General features: G+C 34.8%; 1 protein-coding gene across 3 annotated transcripts; it reads right to left on the bottom strand.

The window, feature by feature from the left end:
- Nucleotides 1-945: 945 nt before the first annotated feature.
- On the bottom strand, nt 946-11354 carry LOC103722966 (CBL-interacting protein kinase 32). 3 transcript variants are annotated; one of them, XM_008813731.6, is made up of 15 exons: nt 10656-11307; nt 8504-8690; nt 7587-7649; nt 5944-6015; nt 5616-5723; nt 5429-5509; nt 4515-4568; nt 4294-4419; nt 4117-4206; nt 3604-3726; nt 3369-3479; nt 2945-3058; nt 2728-2784; nt 2569-2643; nt 946-1339 (listed from the first exon to the last, which is right to left on the bottom strand). In XM_008813731.6, the coding sequence occupies exons 2-15, from the start codon at nt 8672-8674 to the stop codon at nt 1259-1261; spliced, it is 1326 nt and encodes a 441-aa protein (XP_008811953.4). In that variant the 5' UTR covers nt 8675-8690; nt 10656-11307; the 3' UTR covers nt 946-1258. The 3 variants fall into 3 exon arrangements, with proteins under 3 accessions (XP_008811953.4, XP_088559371.2, XP_088559369.2); XM_088703245.2 differs by lacking the exon at nt 7587-7649 and having other exon boundaries at nt 10656-11354; XM_088703243.2 differs by having other exon boundaries at nt 4117-4419; nt 10656-11314.
- Between the last annotated feature and the right edge of the window lie 5738 nt (nt 11355-17092).

Genomic DNA, 17092 nt, shown 5'->3' on the forward strand with positions numbered 1-17092 from the left:
AGTTGCAACCTGGATGAAGTGCCAATTTTGTTTCCGTATGACTGCAATTATCCATGCAATTGAGAATCGTATTCATAACAAAAGAATAAGACGAAGACATTTGCGTTGCCGCTGTAAAACAAAGTTCGTGCAGAGGCTTGGGGAAGATAGAGGGGGTCTTAGTGGTATGATCGTTTTAAAATATCTATTAAAAAAATGCCATTATTTTGCTATAAAAAGTTCTCTTCAAATCGATTGATCTTATCATTCTCGGATGGTATTACTCCTTGTCACTCGGGCAAGAAGGTGGGGGTCCAATTTTAATTGGAGTCGGCCGTAGAGAGGTGAGATGGTTATATCAGTGGAAAGTGAGGATTGGCCTCCTAATCTTATTTAAAAAACAACAAGAAGAAGAAGAATTTCTTAAAAATATTAAAACTCTTTTCCAGCATAGGATTTGCAAAAATTTTACTACTTCCAAGAGTATAGGCCAGCAACTTGTTTCTGCATTAAAGTGTCAAATAGGAGAAAGCAATCAGGTGATTAAAATGGTAATGTCCAGAAAATCTATAGGGAGTTATTAGGTAGTTTCTCTAGAAAAGAGTTGCTAAATCAACTTCTCATATGGACGAAGAAATTATGACCGCTATACCGATGGTTGAGACACAATCTAGAGACATTCCAGCTTATATTCCTAAAAATTGAATTTCCTTTACAGATGGAGAGCCTCTTTTACACTTGGTTATGGCAGATTGTAAGAATGGCAACGTACGTCCAATGAGGGATCAAATGAGTCAACAGTTCAGTATTCATACTCACATTTCACAACTAAGAAAATGAAATCAATGAAACAGAAGAGCTGCAGAAAAAGCCGAACAGCTGATTGTAAATGGAGTAATCTCTGGAAATAGAAAGCCTGGGCTCATTTATTGAAGCAGACTAAAGGTCGTAGACATACACGCCAGCGCCAGAAAAGAGATCTCTTCATATATAAGATCAAACAGTACTCTACATGTATATCAAACTCACGCCTACTTTATGATCTCCACCAACAATACAGAAAAAAAAAAACAAATAAAACAATCAAGCAAGATTTCCCCAAGGCCCAAGATTTACAGTGGCAAAGCGTTTAACAGGAAAAAATTATGCAGGGACACATCAGCCAATTTGAGGACTAGCTGCTGAGAACCTGCTCCAAAAATAAAATAAAATAACCAAGGTGACTAGAAGGTAATGTCTTTTGTCAAGAAAAGGGGCTCTCTCTTATCTTGGAACTGCCTCATTCAGTAACATTTTCTTGCATATCCTCTTCAGATTTCCAAACAACATCCTTGAGGCTGTTGTAGAGATTCTTATAAAACTGCAGGCACAGAAGGAATTGCAATCAGCCAAACTGCTAAAGAAATTATGCTTAAGAATTTTCTCAAAGTAGTTTTATAGTAAGGACAAGAAAATGTTAGAACTCATATATAGTGCTTCTAGCTGGAAAAATAGGAGCTCAAATGGAAGTGGAGGGGAATAAGAGGAGACTGAAGGCTCCACAAAGTACATGCAGTTTCACAGATTGGAGTGCAGGACATGGGAACAGGTTGAAAATGCTATCAGATAATCCCTGCTTCTAGGCCTTTAGTTCACGACTGATGATTTTGGGGTAATACCACAGTGTGCATGGCAGCCTACGATCTTTTGCTATATTATATCAAATACCATACGATATCTGTTGCATCGCATTTCTCAAGCTAGCCAGTTAGTGCACGTGAAGACAAGAGAGTGTTCATGATACAAGAGTTTATATGTTTAGTAAATCACAATGTTATCCAGGTCAGATAACCAATCATCAATATTTGATAGTTTAAAATGAAGCCTTTTCTTTAAATTGTTTGATGGAGCACACATGATGGTTCCTTAAATACAAGATGTACTTGTATATATTTCAGAGCGTTAGACCCCTGGAAGCAAACATCACACTAATTTGGCAGCCATGCAATGAATGGGTTGATTCGAGAAAGTCATGTCAGTGTTTACAGATCACTAATTTAAGTTATAAAAAAATCTCTTCATATGTGTTTGAATTTATCAAGTAAAAGACAAGCGACACAAGTGTATGCTAGATTATTAGCATCAGTTTCATGGGTTACTCAGACATTAGCTAGCTCAAAAGTCTGTACTTCTAAGCAGCAACATTGTAAGCTTGTGGGAAAACATTAACATGAGAAACTGGATAAGAAAAATATAAAAGGTTAACAAATCAAAACTCAGTCACTAAGTTTCAGAGAATGGCATGAATCATGATCTGCTTAAAGGTGTCTATCCATAACCAGACAGCAGCACTGACATCTTACAAATTAGTGCTCTCTAGAACTTTTAGCATGTAAAATCAATCAACATGGGGTGAACTTGATATAAGAAGCATGCTAATCATGCTGTCAAACTGATGATCTAGGATTGAAAAATCCAGTTCTTCCAGCCAATTAGAAGATTCAATCAAACGTCTAGATATTTGTCATAGAAATACAAATGTCTATAATCTTCCTGTTCACCCAGTCAACTACAATAAATCATCTTATCAGTCAAATTTTATGAAAGTACCTTGTGGAATTCTAGAGTATCTCCTTTAGCTTTCCGTACTTCAACCATATGAAGAGAGGGAGCTACTTGAAATACCTGAAATTCATAACACAAGTCTCAGAACAAAAAAATCAACTTACTGCATTTTATCAATTAAATGAAGTATGAATTCAATGATACCTCAGTAGCAACATTGAGATTCCCCTTTCTTCCAGCTTTCACATTTTGCAGCCTCATCTGAAAATAGAAGAGTTACTTAATGAAAAAATTGAGAGGTAAATCTATAATGTTGCCTCTAGGTCCTCTACCAAGAAGGTTGCCACAGACCATCTAATATGTTTATAAGAGTGGTCTAGGATTTAAAAGTTATAGCACTCCACAATCCTGCACGACCTACCTTGTAATTTTTCTTGTGAACATCAAAGCCCAGTGGTTTTGCAGCTTCTTCAATCTTCTTAATGATTTCATTGGCTGGGCACTTCGATGTAAATCTGGTTTCTCTCTTGAATTCCTGTCACAGGTGAGTGGATAATTTAGGATCCTAAAGTATAACCATGATGACCAGCAAAACTGATCCCACTTGTAGTAATAATCTGAACCATTCCATACAGGAAAGAGATGCAATATAAGCATATTAGAGGAAAATTCGCATTTGGATTAAAGTAAAATAAAAATGTTCATAAATAAGCTAAAACACTAGAAACTAATAATATCATATTTTGCATCATATAATTCAAAGAAAAATGGAACAGCATTATTTTATCCCTTGCCTAAACATAGAAATGATAAGACAAACCACAAAAAGTATACAATATTTCAACCTGTTCTATGTCAAACAAATTTCCAAGATTTAGCCCCTTGGACATTGAAATCAGCTCAAATGCATTCATAGTTGTTGGCTGGTCTTCCTTCTCCTCTGTTACATGGTGTTCCTGAAATAACAGTTATCACATGTAGTAAATATCATTTGCACTATAATCACCACAAGAGATGCTTTTGCTGAAAGAAGAAAAGATCTTTTACTATAACTGCCACTAGAGGTTGTCTGTGACTCACTTCAGAGTCCTTGAAAACAGCATCCACATCATCCAGATTCGCATCGTATTTCTCCTCAAAGACTGGTGGCTTATAGCCTTTCTTGAACCATTCGTCCTCCAATATTTCAGGGATTGTTATTCGCTACCATCAGACACAAAAAGGCAAGGTCAACCAAGACGTAATAAATCAAGGTACATTTAACAAATTTTGCTCTTAGAAATTTCAAAGACACAATTTTCTCTCCCAGGATATCACTAAAATGATCTGCCTACCTTTTTATTTTTGCTTCTTTTATTTTTCTCTGAGCAATCTCAAATGCTTTATCATGATTAATAAGAAACAAATTCAAAATAGTCAATCCAGCTCCTGTTGTTCTATCTATTATTTGACATTGTTTGTGATTCTTATCAATTATAAATTAGAAATAGCTTGTTACACTAGTTTATGAATTGAATCACAAAATATCCTCTACTCCATTAAAGGATATCTAAAAGAAATAATTTCTGAATTTGATTCAGAAAAGTAACTTACTGTCATGGGGTTTGGATTGAGGATTCTTGTTAACAGTCTCATGGCACCAAAAGAAAGCCAAGACGGGCATGTAAATTCAGCAGCCGAAATCTGCATGTGTAAAGAACATTTCTTAAAAAAGGATGAGAATGTAAGAATACATGGAACCCTAAATCCTAAATATAGTGTAATGCTCACTTTCTTATACAAGGTCATAAGATTAGAATCCTCAAAAGGCAAATACCCTGCTAGCAATACAAAAAGAATGACTCCGCATGACCATAAGTCTGCAGTTGCCCCATCATAGCCTCTGTCATTGAGGACCTAAACAGATGGAAAAAAAATTGTACTTGACATGATTTTAAAAAGAAAAGAAGGTATATTTGCCAATGTTATAATCATAAAACTGCCATTTGCACCTCTGGAGCAACATAGTTTGGAGTTCCACAAGTAGTGTGAAGCAAGCCATCATCCTGAAGGAAACAACATCGACAGTTGAAACTTGATTAATTTCTGAGAAGTGATGATTAATTACAAGTTAATTATATGCATATTTTCTAATTGGTAAAAGGCAAAAAAGAATATCGATCAGAGTTCTAGCATCCTGTTTTGATGGAGTGAGGAATTCAACAATTTTTTTATTGATGCTTAAAGCCACCAAAAATTAGCTACTAGCTCTAGCAATTAGTAAACCTAAAACTTACTTTAGATTTATTAAGTACTAGGATATCAGTCATATTTTAATTTTAAAAGTTTACGGGAACATAAATAAAGGAAACATTAGGACCTCTTGAGGACTTCTGTTCAGTTGAAATTGTACTCATAGACTTTACGGTAGGTGCTTTAGTGGGGTCAATAATAGTTTAGAGTTCCTTTATTCAAGAAACAATAAACCCATCACAACATTGTCCATGATAATTTCTCAAAAAAAAAAAAAAACATTGTCCGTGATAAACTTTGTGAAAAGGAGCATTATTTGCACGAAAGAGAAATTTCTTTTGTCATTATATAAAGTTTTTCAATAAATGCAGGATGGCTGTCTTCAAAAGACATTTGTACACCATGTCAGATAGAGAGAAAAATGTTAAAACTTGGTCCAATGAAATTGTTCATTGGTCCAAGATAAATTTCTTATATACAAAAATTAATTGATAGTGTACAAAAAAGTTTTAGCAGGTTTGTCAAAAAATGCTATATTAATGCCTTGAATCAAGAAGCTTCTGAAATTGTTCATTGCAATACAAACTCATAGAAACATTGGTCAAGAAGCTGTAAAGAACTATTACTATCAAGAACCAATTCCAGAACAAGAACTTTGAGCATGTATAGTTACCCTGACTTGTTGGGATAACGCACTCAATCCAAAATCAGAAACTTTGAGGTTCCCATTGGCATCGAGTAGTAAATTTTCTGGCTGCACAAACATGTTGGAGGATATCAAGATTTAGTTTTCAGCATAAAGGCCTGATGAACTTAAAATAAGAAGGATGTTTAAGGCATCTAAGAATCAAGTAGTTTACCTTTAAGTCACGGTGATACACCCCCCTGCTATGGCAATAATCCACAGCATTAATTAGTTGTTGAAAATACCTTCGTGCTTCATCCTCCCTCATTCGCCCATGGTTAACCTTCAAATTTGAAGTTTTGAGCACTATAAACACTGGAGCTAATAGCAGGAAACATGTCACGATGCACAATAAGAAAGTTTTATATATGCATGAAGGCTTAATGCCCATTTCTGTCAGCATGCTAGGACATATTACAACTTCTGAATCAACAAATTCACCCCACATATAATTTCTTTTCAATCAAACATAAACATAGTATGCAGTAAATTTTCACACTTACAATTTTGTCAAAAAGCTCTCCCCCTGTAACATATTCAAGTACAAGGAATATCTTTGTTTTGCTTCCCATAACCTGAACAAAGAAATGAAACTATTGAAGGAAAAAAAGAGCGATGGAAGACAGATATGAACAGAAACTTGTCTTAGTTCTACCTTATTCTTTGATTTTAGAGTTCTAGGTTGTATTTGTCATCAGCTAAAGAATGTGCATGACTAACAAGGCCTCCATTACCATATAGAGTCTATATACAATATTAGCACCAAAATCAGATCTACGTGAATGGATGCACGCATAAAATCTCAATCAGCAATAAGCCGGATCACCACATGGACTGGAAACAACCCACTTTCCTAGTGACTGGATGGCTCTAAACCTATTATCAGATTGACTTTTTTTGAGACTGAACTGTTGCTGGAGCACTAATCCTCTTTTCATATTCATTCTTTAATTCAGTCAAGAAGAACTTTAAGCTACTGTTCTGAATTCTGTGCCTCATCGACTTATAATTGTTGTCTTTCTGCATGAAATAGTAGAATTAGTACACTATATTATATCAGTCATCTTCCAATATAGTAGGTTTAGCATAATTTAGAGTTGGGGTGCTTGACATGCTAGACAACAACCATTAGAGTGATAATGATGACAAAATTGCAAATTTGTTAGAAATGTAGATTGTTTGTTGAGGCAGGGTGGTGGATTTTTAATGGACTGATAAGGACATTTCTTTTTAATGAACGCACTCCCTTGGACCTATCTCATTCTAGAAATAATTGTGTATGTATGCGCATATGACTCAAACTTGTTCTGTCAAATGTAATAACGATATGCTGGCATGCATACATGAACGACTTGCACTTGATACACCTAACTTAAATAGTTTTTCCCCTTCTCCCTTTTGTGGCATTAATCGTAACCTGTTTTCTTCGCTCATGTGATGATATGAGACTGCCAAACTTTAGGTGATCCAAGCGGATCATCAAACTTGATGTGGTCCATTCTGACCACTATGGAGAGGACTGGAAGGAGTCCAGGAGCGAGATTCACTGCATCGGAAAGCTGAAACAAGACCTAATTCAACCGAGTTTACTTTTCTTGTGTGTGAAATTGGATAACTTTTCAAGCTGTATGACGTGGCGCTATCCTATAAAGCTGTGGCGCATCGAGTGATCAAGGCCAAATTCCATCATTTGGATCTCGAAATAGGCTGATCATGGCAAAAATTTCAAAAGATTTTGACTGCGTATTTCTCCCATTCTAGGAAGAATTAGATGAAGGGTCTAAAAAACAAAATCGATGCAGGAGTCAAGATATACCTCCTTTAGAATTTTGGCCTTTTTCATGATGATTTCTATTAATCAAGCCTATTTTGGAAAAGCTATAATCTCTTTTAACTAGAAAAGACGAATTCAACCCAAATTGTGCAAGGGCAGATTTCATTAGCATAAATAGAGGCTTTGTAACTAAGCTTTATAATTAATTAATTAAAAAAAAGGAGATCTAAACTCTATTTTCATCATTTTTTTCTATTTTCTATATTTTTTACAGATTTGAATTGAGTGGGTTGAAGAAATTTCTTCCTTCTCCCTAATTGGATCATTAGGCACCAAAAGAACACCATGGATGCCAAAGGTTTTGAAGATTACCTCATATAGCCGAACAACATTAGGATGCTTTATTAACTTCATGGTGGCAATTTCTCGCTTAATCTGCAAGTAGTTATAAAATTATCCCTTAGTAATTGAGACGGCTTGAGAAATATGAAAAGAAAGACATATTTTCAAATCAAATTACCCTTAAAATAATATTTCTACAGATTATAACAAGCCATGAAGAAATTACTATGTGCTTTACGCAACATTACACTAGGACTCATCTAAAGCCATTGTTAACATGAAAACTTGTATCAGCTAAAGATATTATTCCATGACTTATGTTCTTATCAATATGAGAATGCAAAAATATTTAAAAAATAGCAGAAAGAAAGAGCAAAGCTTAAGGAGAATTCTTATGTGTGTGGATCAAAAGAAAGATGACTCTTGGACTTGGATGATTCAGTTCAAGAAAAATATTGTTTATCAAGTCAAAAATATCCCATTGATAGACAAAGTAACAGTATTGCTGCACATCATAAGCATTGAATATCTATTCTTGCAATATTGCTACATCAATTGCAAACATAATTTTCCTATAAACTTTAAACATCCATTATTTACAGCATTAAGGTATCATCTTCTTTTCTTTTCTATTTCTCCTTTTTCTTATTTTTATTTTACATTGTAGGGGAGCGTGGTGTGCATGTGCCTGTGAGTGAGGAAAAGCAATTGAGTTTACTTATAGCAGGACAACAAGATTCACTAAGTCATGCAAGTTTACAATTATAAACAAAATGTGGCATCTACACAACCTAATAGCATTCAGTCTCCCTCAATGCATCATTAATTCTAACTTAGGCTTCACTAAAGTGACATAGAATGCACTCAACATATGCATATAAGAAACTAGGAAAACAAAACATAAACACAAAGCCTAAATGGAGTGCCAATAATGCTGCAAGAATTACCTGCTCAACCAATTTGTGCTTGAGAACCTTTTCCTTATAGAGAATCTTGATGGCAGCAGGTTCCCCTGTTTCGGAGTTCCTTGCAAACCTGACCTTTGCAAATGTCCCTTCCCCAATTGTCCGCCCGAGTTCATACTTGCCCACACGACGCTTCACTTTGGCTGTACTCATTTTCTGTCTTGTATTTCTGATGTGTTCTCCAGAGAAATCAATAAGTGATCTCAAAATATGCCTTTTCAAATTTATGTGGATACCAGATCTTTTAAGCAAAAGCCACAACACTCAGGCCACAAGAATTTGACCAGATATGATATTTACAAGTGAAATTCCAGATCAAGTCCGAAGAGATTTTTCTTGTCGTAAAATCAGATCTTAGGCTAGCATAACTAGATCAAGTCAATAATTAGGAAATAAACTTGTAACAAAGATCAAAAGAGTCATCTTTCACCAGAGATGCAATATATGAGGAAAAAATTCCATGCAGAAGTGAAATGCCAAAAAAAGAAGAGGCGAAGAAAAGGGAATGTCAAAGGACATGAAAGCTCAACAAAACTAAATTTATTAAATTAATGCCTGTGTGATCTGGACCAAGAAAACCCCATTATTATGGTAATCAACAGATGGCAAGTGCAGGTAGTACGAGAAATATGTAAAGTTTCCTAGATGTATGCACAAACAAACAAGCAAAGAAACTGCTAATGAAATTGAAATATGACCATACAAATGTTAACTTTACATATATTGATTTTATATATTGACAGAAACCTGTTACAGATTTGTTTTGGGAACTCAAAAGATTTTCCTTTATCACTTCGATAAAATGAGAATTTTAAATGCCAGTAAGCAACATCAGGAACTGAAGTCCAACATATTGCAGTATAATTTTTTTTAAAAAAAGAATGTCTTAAACAACATAACATTGACAACTTAATTGAATTACAAACCACATTGCAAAAACAGAAATAAGAAGAGAAATCAACACAGCACATACAAACAACTAAGCTTGTAGCTGGCACCTGAGACCATAAAAAAAAAGCCAAAATATAAAGATCAAAAACCTCCGTATAAGTATTTCTAAGCATTCATATCACCGAACAAACAAAGGAAAATCTACGTAACTAGACCTATAGAATGTTCGTAGATAACAAAGACCATGAACCTGAACTATCAAAAAAGAAAAAAAAAGGACTAAATACTTGAATAAAGTATTACGCGATAGAGGATCAAAACAAAATTCAACAAAGCAGTGAGAACCTTGCATTTCCAAATCTGCCAAATTCACCTCATCACAGAACCTACCTCCAAACTAAAATATATATAAAGAAAAATCAGGATTTTGAGTAAATCACAAACCACAGTCCCCTTAAAAGTGGCAGATATGCTTGTAGATTAAGCTAAAAGCAAGGAATGGAAAATCCACCAGTAACCGAAATAAAAAAGAAGAAGAAGCTGGAGAAAGATACTTCTTTCTGGATATAACAAAAGACCATTAAATAGAAGGACTCAAAGTTTCAGACACATACTAAACAGTCAAGTCAGAGAGAAGCCTGCAACTTGCAGTACACCAACTGCAACTGACTGCAAGCTCCTAGAAGCTTCCACGCTCAAGGAGGATGACTTGTGATTTAAAAAAAGAAAAAAAGGATAAAACCAACCGTCTATTATATTATAATAGAAGAAGTTCATGACCATGACCATAGAGGGCCAGATTCTCAATCACAGTAATCAAAATTCAAAGAAAAAATCCAAAAAAAGGGGGGGAAAAGCAATTCAATCCAAACAAAGCTATTCAAATATACGGAGAAGGTTGTGGCTTACATTACAACAAGCACAAAAGGATAGATTAAAGGTCTCTCTAGCATGAACACGCCATACAAATAACAGTTAGGTAATCAAATCTTCTAACACAGAAGAAACGGAAATTTTCAAACCTTGCAGCTATAATTGACACCCAAAACACTATTTCCCTTTCTTGATGTGCAAAATTCCAAATTTTCAAATCCCACCTTGAAAATCCCTCTAACAACAAAATCCATATGCTAATTACCAAGAAAAAAAATCAAGTTATTGTTCGAAAAAAAAAAAAGAATCAAGTAAAGCAATATCCAATATATGAGTAAAGGAGCTCAAAAAAAAGAGATCAAGAACCCACCTTTGCAAACCAATCCAGAAGATCTGATCAGAAACTGCTCAGAATTCAATTGAAAACAAGAAAACAAAGAAAAAATTTTAATTTGGCGGCTCCAGGGAAACAACTAACTGATATTTTCTTCCACCTTTTGGCTCTTGGTAGCTGGAGGGGGCCAAAACAGTAAAGCTAGGAGAAGGAAAAGAAGCTGAACATGGGACTGTAAAAAGGATGAGAGTAAGGACTGCATGTGAGGCCAAGACCGTGCAGTGGCCACAAGTAGTTATAGACGCAGAGGAGAAGAGGAGAAGGCTTTGGTGATCTAATCCCATGCAGCTATTTCTCGAGGCCCCACAGCCCCCAAAACTCCACCTCTGCCTCTCTGCTTAGATAGTGACAAAATGTCTAAACACCCTCTTCTCCTTATCTTCTCTCTGATTTTTACATGGATTTTTACCCAGATTTGGTTTGTAGAGTAACTCTGTAAGTTTCTATATTACATCCTACTTTTTCATTTTTTCGATGCCCTAACTTGGCCTTGGATGGAAAAATATGCAGTCTTCTTCGGATCTATTAGAAGGCTGGCGAAATTGATTTGGATGTTGAAGAGAGAGACAAATGAAAAGAGAGACAAATGAAAAAAGAGACAAATGAAATAAATCACCATATCTGGTGGACTACAAGTCTTTGTAGCACCAAAGAAACTTCTCTCATTAACTCTGAACCTCAAAGGAGCTTGGAAAGCTTCTACAATATATATATATATATATATATATATATATATATATATATATATATATATATATATATATATATATATATATATATATATATATATATATATATATATATATATATATATATATATATATATATATATATATATATTCTACCAAAAAAAAAGCTTAGGAAGGCAATGGATCAAGATTTCCAAAATACACAAACTTTAACTTGGATCAAGCAGTTGATAATGCCGTTAGGCTTGGAGTAGATTTTGCGCGAGAGCAAGAAAGAGGTGATGTGATCTACTCTTTCCAAAGAGTAAAAAGATTTCTAGTTGGATCATATATGGCAAGATCACAATAAAGCTACTAATGATTGAAAGATCTGATATATTACCCTTATCAAAAAAAAAAAAAAACTGGCAGTCAAAACATGCGGTGGATGTTAAAAAGAAAACTATATTGTTTAATCTAATAGGAAGATTGAAGAAATAACAACTATTTCATTGATAAAGTAATAATTTTAAAGGATCAATTATATAACTTTTTTTAAAGATGTCAGGAAAAAGTACCGGTGGACGGTTTTACCCCTCCGCCTCGGGCCCGAGATGGGGGGGGGGGGGGGGGGGGGGGGGGGGGGGGGGGGGGCGGTAGAGAGATCGAAGCCACGCCGAGCCGATATTGCCGCCTTCGCTGGTCCTCCGCCGCCGTGGCCTCCTTTTTTTCTTGCGACGTTCAGCCGGAGTCCTATCGCCGTCGGTTCCCTCCGGTCATCTCAGCCGGCGACATCTTCTTCCCTTGCCGTGGCTTCAAGAAACAAATGCCTTCTTCTCCCCCCACGGCAATGGCGCCGCCCATCTTCTTTTCCATCTCCAACGACGGCGGCGGTGGCGGCGGCGGCGGCCATCGTCCAACATTGGATATAAATTGCCCGGAATTCAACAAAATGGCATTTTCATGAATTTTTTATAAAAATAATTCTTCAACTAATAAATGGTGATTAAAGCTTGCAAATTTTAACAATAAGATAGAACGGGTATTCGTTATGGTAAACACCTTGCTCATCTTACTCATGTGTGAAATATTAATAAGCGAGCAAGGTAGATCCATCCACCGTATAATATATAACTCTTTCTTGTATATTATACTCGATAAATTTTTTAATCTCCCTTCAAACCTTCCAGGACCAGGATCGTAGATTTTGTCTCATGCTATCTTCATTAGATTCGCTACTCTCTAGGGTCAAGTTGACAAGACAATATAAAGTTTCGGGCACTTGTCGTACCAACAAATACACTCGGATTGGTGTGGGTGATGAAAGCTGTAGCATTCAACAAGATCTTCGTGAACATGGACTTAGGCCCTGTTTGGGGAGCTGTTGGCAGTAGAGCTGTTAGAAGTAGAGCTGTTGGAAGTAGAGCTGTCTGAAGTAGAGCTGTTATAAAAAGCTGTTTGCTGTTTGGTAACTACATTCGTAAAGTGCTGTGGTACTTTATTTTGTGTTTGGTAAACAAACTGAGAAAGTACTTTTGTATGACAAAATTACCATAAAGGACATTGCATAGTATTATACAACAGAATATAATAAAATATAACATAAATTAATACATAAATATACGATATAGTATAATATTATTGTAATATAAAATAATATTATGTTAATATAGCATAATAGTAATATAATTATTAGAGTAAATTAATATTTAGTAATATAACATAATATTAAATTATTTAACATAACATATTTATGTATTATGATATAATGTAATATATATTATATTTATAGTATAATACAATAATAAAAGTATAAAATATTATAATTATTAGTATAAATTAATTTCTCATAATATAACATAATATTAAATTATTTAAAATAACATATTAATGTATTATAATGTAATGTAATATAATACAATATTTATAGTATAATACAATAATAAAGGTATAAAATATTATAATTATTATTATAAATTAATTTTTCATAATATAACATAATATTAAATTATTTAAAATAACATATTAATGTATTATAATGTAATGTAATATAATATAATATTTATAGTATAATACAATAATAAAGGTATAAAATATTATAATTATTAGTATAAATTAATTTTCCATAATATAACATAATATTAAATTATTTAACATAACATATTAATGTATTATGATATAATATAATATGATATTATATTTATAGTATAATACAAAAATAAAGGTATAAAATATTATAATTATTAGTATAAATTAATTTTCCATAATATAACATAATATTAAATTATTTAACATAACATATTAATGTATTATGATATAATATAATATGATATTATATTTATAGTATAATACAAAAATAAAGGTATAAAATATTATAATTATTAGTATAAAATAATTTCTCATAATAATTTTTCATAATTTCTCATAAAATAATTTTCCGCGGTCCAGGGGCTCTTATTCGTGGTCCACGCTCGAGGAGGACCTTAGCGTGGGCCGCAAGGTTGATGATAAAAAAAAAAATAGATTGATTTTGGAAGGTATAGAAAAGGATTAAAAGTTTTTTCTTCTAAAATGTGGTTCAAGAGATGCATACAAAAATTGAAAAGAAAAAAACCTTTTCTTACGGAAGGGAGTCTGACGGCTAGGGTTCTTGGCTCCAGCAGATTTTTAGGTTTATAAAGGGACAAACTATGTAATTATGTTATTTTAATATGGGCATTTTTGTCAAAAATACAGCTTTCCGAAAAAGCTGAAACAGCTTCCTCCCAAAAGCTCCAAATTGGAGCTTCCTCCCAAAAGCTGTTTTCAGCTTCCCGCAAAAGCTGAAACAGCTTTTTGAAAAATTTACCAAACACAGTTTTTCATCTAAAAGTACTTTTGGAGGGCCAGAAAGTGCTTTCTGGCCCTCCAAAAGCTCCCCCAAACAGGGCCTTAGCTTGCAAACCAGACAACCTAGTTACTTAAAAATTGTTGGGATCGTTGGAGCTTTTTTTTTTGTTAGGATAATGATTATTATAAGAAACACGCAAAGCATGTCAAACCCGGTAGCTGACAAATTTCATCAAATATTAAATTTTGATTTTTTTTTTTTTTTTGAATTTACGGTATGCATCATGATTAGGCCTGTTAACGAGCCGAGCTCAGCCCATTAAAAGCTCGGCTCGAGCTCGGCTCGTTAGTCAAACGAGCTCGAGCCCGAGCCTAAAATGAGGCTCGTTTAAATTCGAGCTCGAGCCCGAGCAGCTCACGAGCCCAAATGGGCTCGAGCCACAACAGTGAGACCAAGAAAATAGGCCTCATTTTAATGATGTAAGGGCCTCATTTGTGGTATTTAATGTGGATTTTTGTTATCGAGCTCGAGCCCGAGCTCGAAACGAGCTTTACGAGCCAAGCCCGAGCTTTTTTTTTACCAAACAAGCCTGAGCTCGAGCTCAATACTGAGCTCGGTACCGAACCCGAGCCCGAGTTCTGTGAAACGAGCCGAGCCCGAGCCTCCCCAAGCTCGGGCTCGGCTCGGCTCGCTAACAGGCCTAATCATGATATATGTTCTTTTTAATATCATTTTTAACGAGAAAAAATCTTGAGAAATTTAAGCGAATATGTTAGGTAGCACATCACTGTTTTTTTTTTAAGTAAATCAGATTTATTAAACTAATCTAGAGTACATATATGCATGTGTATCCAAAAATAAAATATCTAACAATTTGTCACAACCATCCATAGAGTAGATCCCGCATTATTAGCAATACATGCCGTCATCCTATCTATAGCATTGTTAGCTTCTCTATAGACATACTTCGCTTCATAAAATCGAAGAATTACTCTCATTCTCCAATAATCTTGTCTCAAGGATGGATGCTGATATCTGAAGATGTTGAATCAGAAAGCCATCTAATAACCATCATGAAGTCCCCTTCTAGGATGATATAAGAAGCCTTTAAAATTTTAGTTGCATGTGGCATACTTTTCATGCAGCATGCAATTGTGTCATAGGAACTTAATATCAAATAATCTTACATCTCTTGTAGTTGCTAACACACTACTCTGCACTTCTAATAATAAAACTTGCTTCACCAAAATCACCTATGTTTATAACACTACCATCAAAAGTTAATCTTAAGAAAACTAAGGGTGGCAGCTCCTAAGTGAAATAGAACATTTGTGGGATCACAAAATCTGCAAAAGAAGAGCTACAATTTTTCAGCTATCAAGGATACCTCCAGAACAGTTGCATTAATATACTCCAGAACATATATACGTGTATGTATATACATGCATGGATCCTATTTTTTCATCCTTATCCCCATCTCACCCCATTGGAGGATAGGAATGAGAAGGCCTACGTGGTTAATAGCTGATCAATCCTGGGTATACGTCCTTTTCCCAATTCGCATTGGATACCGTTGTTTTGGCCCCTGCATGCAAGTCCAGGTAGCTGGCTCTATTATTATCTAAGCCGGGTCAAATAAGCAACAAAGGAATAAGTCGGTTTGGATCTCCTGCTCCAAATGGCGTAGGAATATCCTACTTTGATGAATGTTATATATGAAAACAACCCGGGTAGGTGGTGCAATAGGTTTTCGACAGAGACAGCAGAACCATCGTATGTTACACTCCTATTATCAGTCAAATCTGAGGTGAAAATTCTTGGTTCAGTCGTAGTCTCAGGATGCTTCGAGTTAATGATTTGATTAGTATATTTTGATTTGTTTCGTTTCGCAAACATTAGAGGAAATTAATAGACCGATGTTGTGATTCAATTCTTCTTTTTAAGACTTAAGGCGAAGATACCATCAGCATGGTTTGAATCCTGCATATTTATCAAGTGGAGAGAAAATGATTTGATGTTTCCAATTTAACTGAATCAATATATGATGCACAATTGGCCTCGAACTTATTTCAGCTTAATTACGAGCTAGAAATATGAGAACAAGCGGAGACAAAATATATATATATATATATATATATATATATATATATATATATATATATATATATATATATATATATATATATATATATATATATATATATATATAGGGCTGCCATCAGAACCGCTCAAAATTGGACCACGCCACATGAACGTGTCGATCGCAACATCGATGGGTTGTAGTAGATATTGTACATGTCTTATGTAGGAATTGCATGCATTCCTGCATGGCTACATGCAGATGATTTTATCGAAAAAGATCAAACCAAAAGCTTGATTTATTTGCACTCCATTGATGGATCCAAAGTGTGGTCCCAAAACGTTCCTTTCTAGGAGCAGGTGGCTCTCAAGCTCAATCCTAACTTTGGTCGGTGTGTTTTGATCAGTTCTCAGTAGGCTGCATCATATCGACAAAGGATGGAGACGTAGATGATATGTGGCCTCATATGTGACTCTCTTGTTTCTTCTTAATTATAGCTATGGGCAGCGTTGGTCCTACTACCAAAATTTGATGAGAAGTGAGTGTGAATTCATTGCTCTCAGAGTGCACGTCCAAGCTCAAAGCCTCAAACACATGGAAACATCACATCCTAAGGATTCTCGCATCGTCATGAGACAAGATGGAAACATGGCTCACGGTGGTGCGATTGAAATGAGAAAAATAGGCTATTTATTGCTCACACCTGCATTGTGCATGTATTCTCATGTGGGAAACAATTAATTCAAATCTATCAACCAAAAACACAAACAATGAGGGCTAGGAGCAATTATAAGAGGTCATGCAAATTATGTCACTGATTTGCTTTGATTTAAAA

The sequence above is a fragment of the Phoenix dactylifera genome, chromosome 8, assembly GCF_051530095.1.
Source record: "Phoenix dactylifera cultivar Ajwa chromosome 8, Ajwa_hap1_PhDact_Kaust_v1.1, whole genome shotgun sequence".
NCBI classification, from domain to species: Eukaryota; Viridiplantae; Streptophyta; class Magnoliopsida; order Arecales; family Arecaceae; genus Phoenix; species Phoenix dactylifera.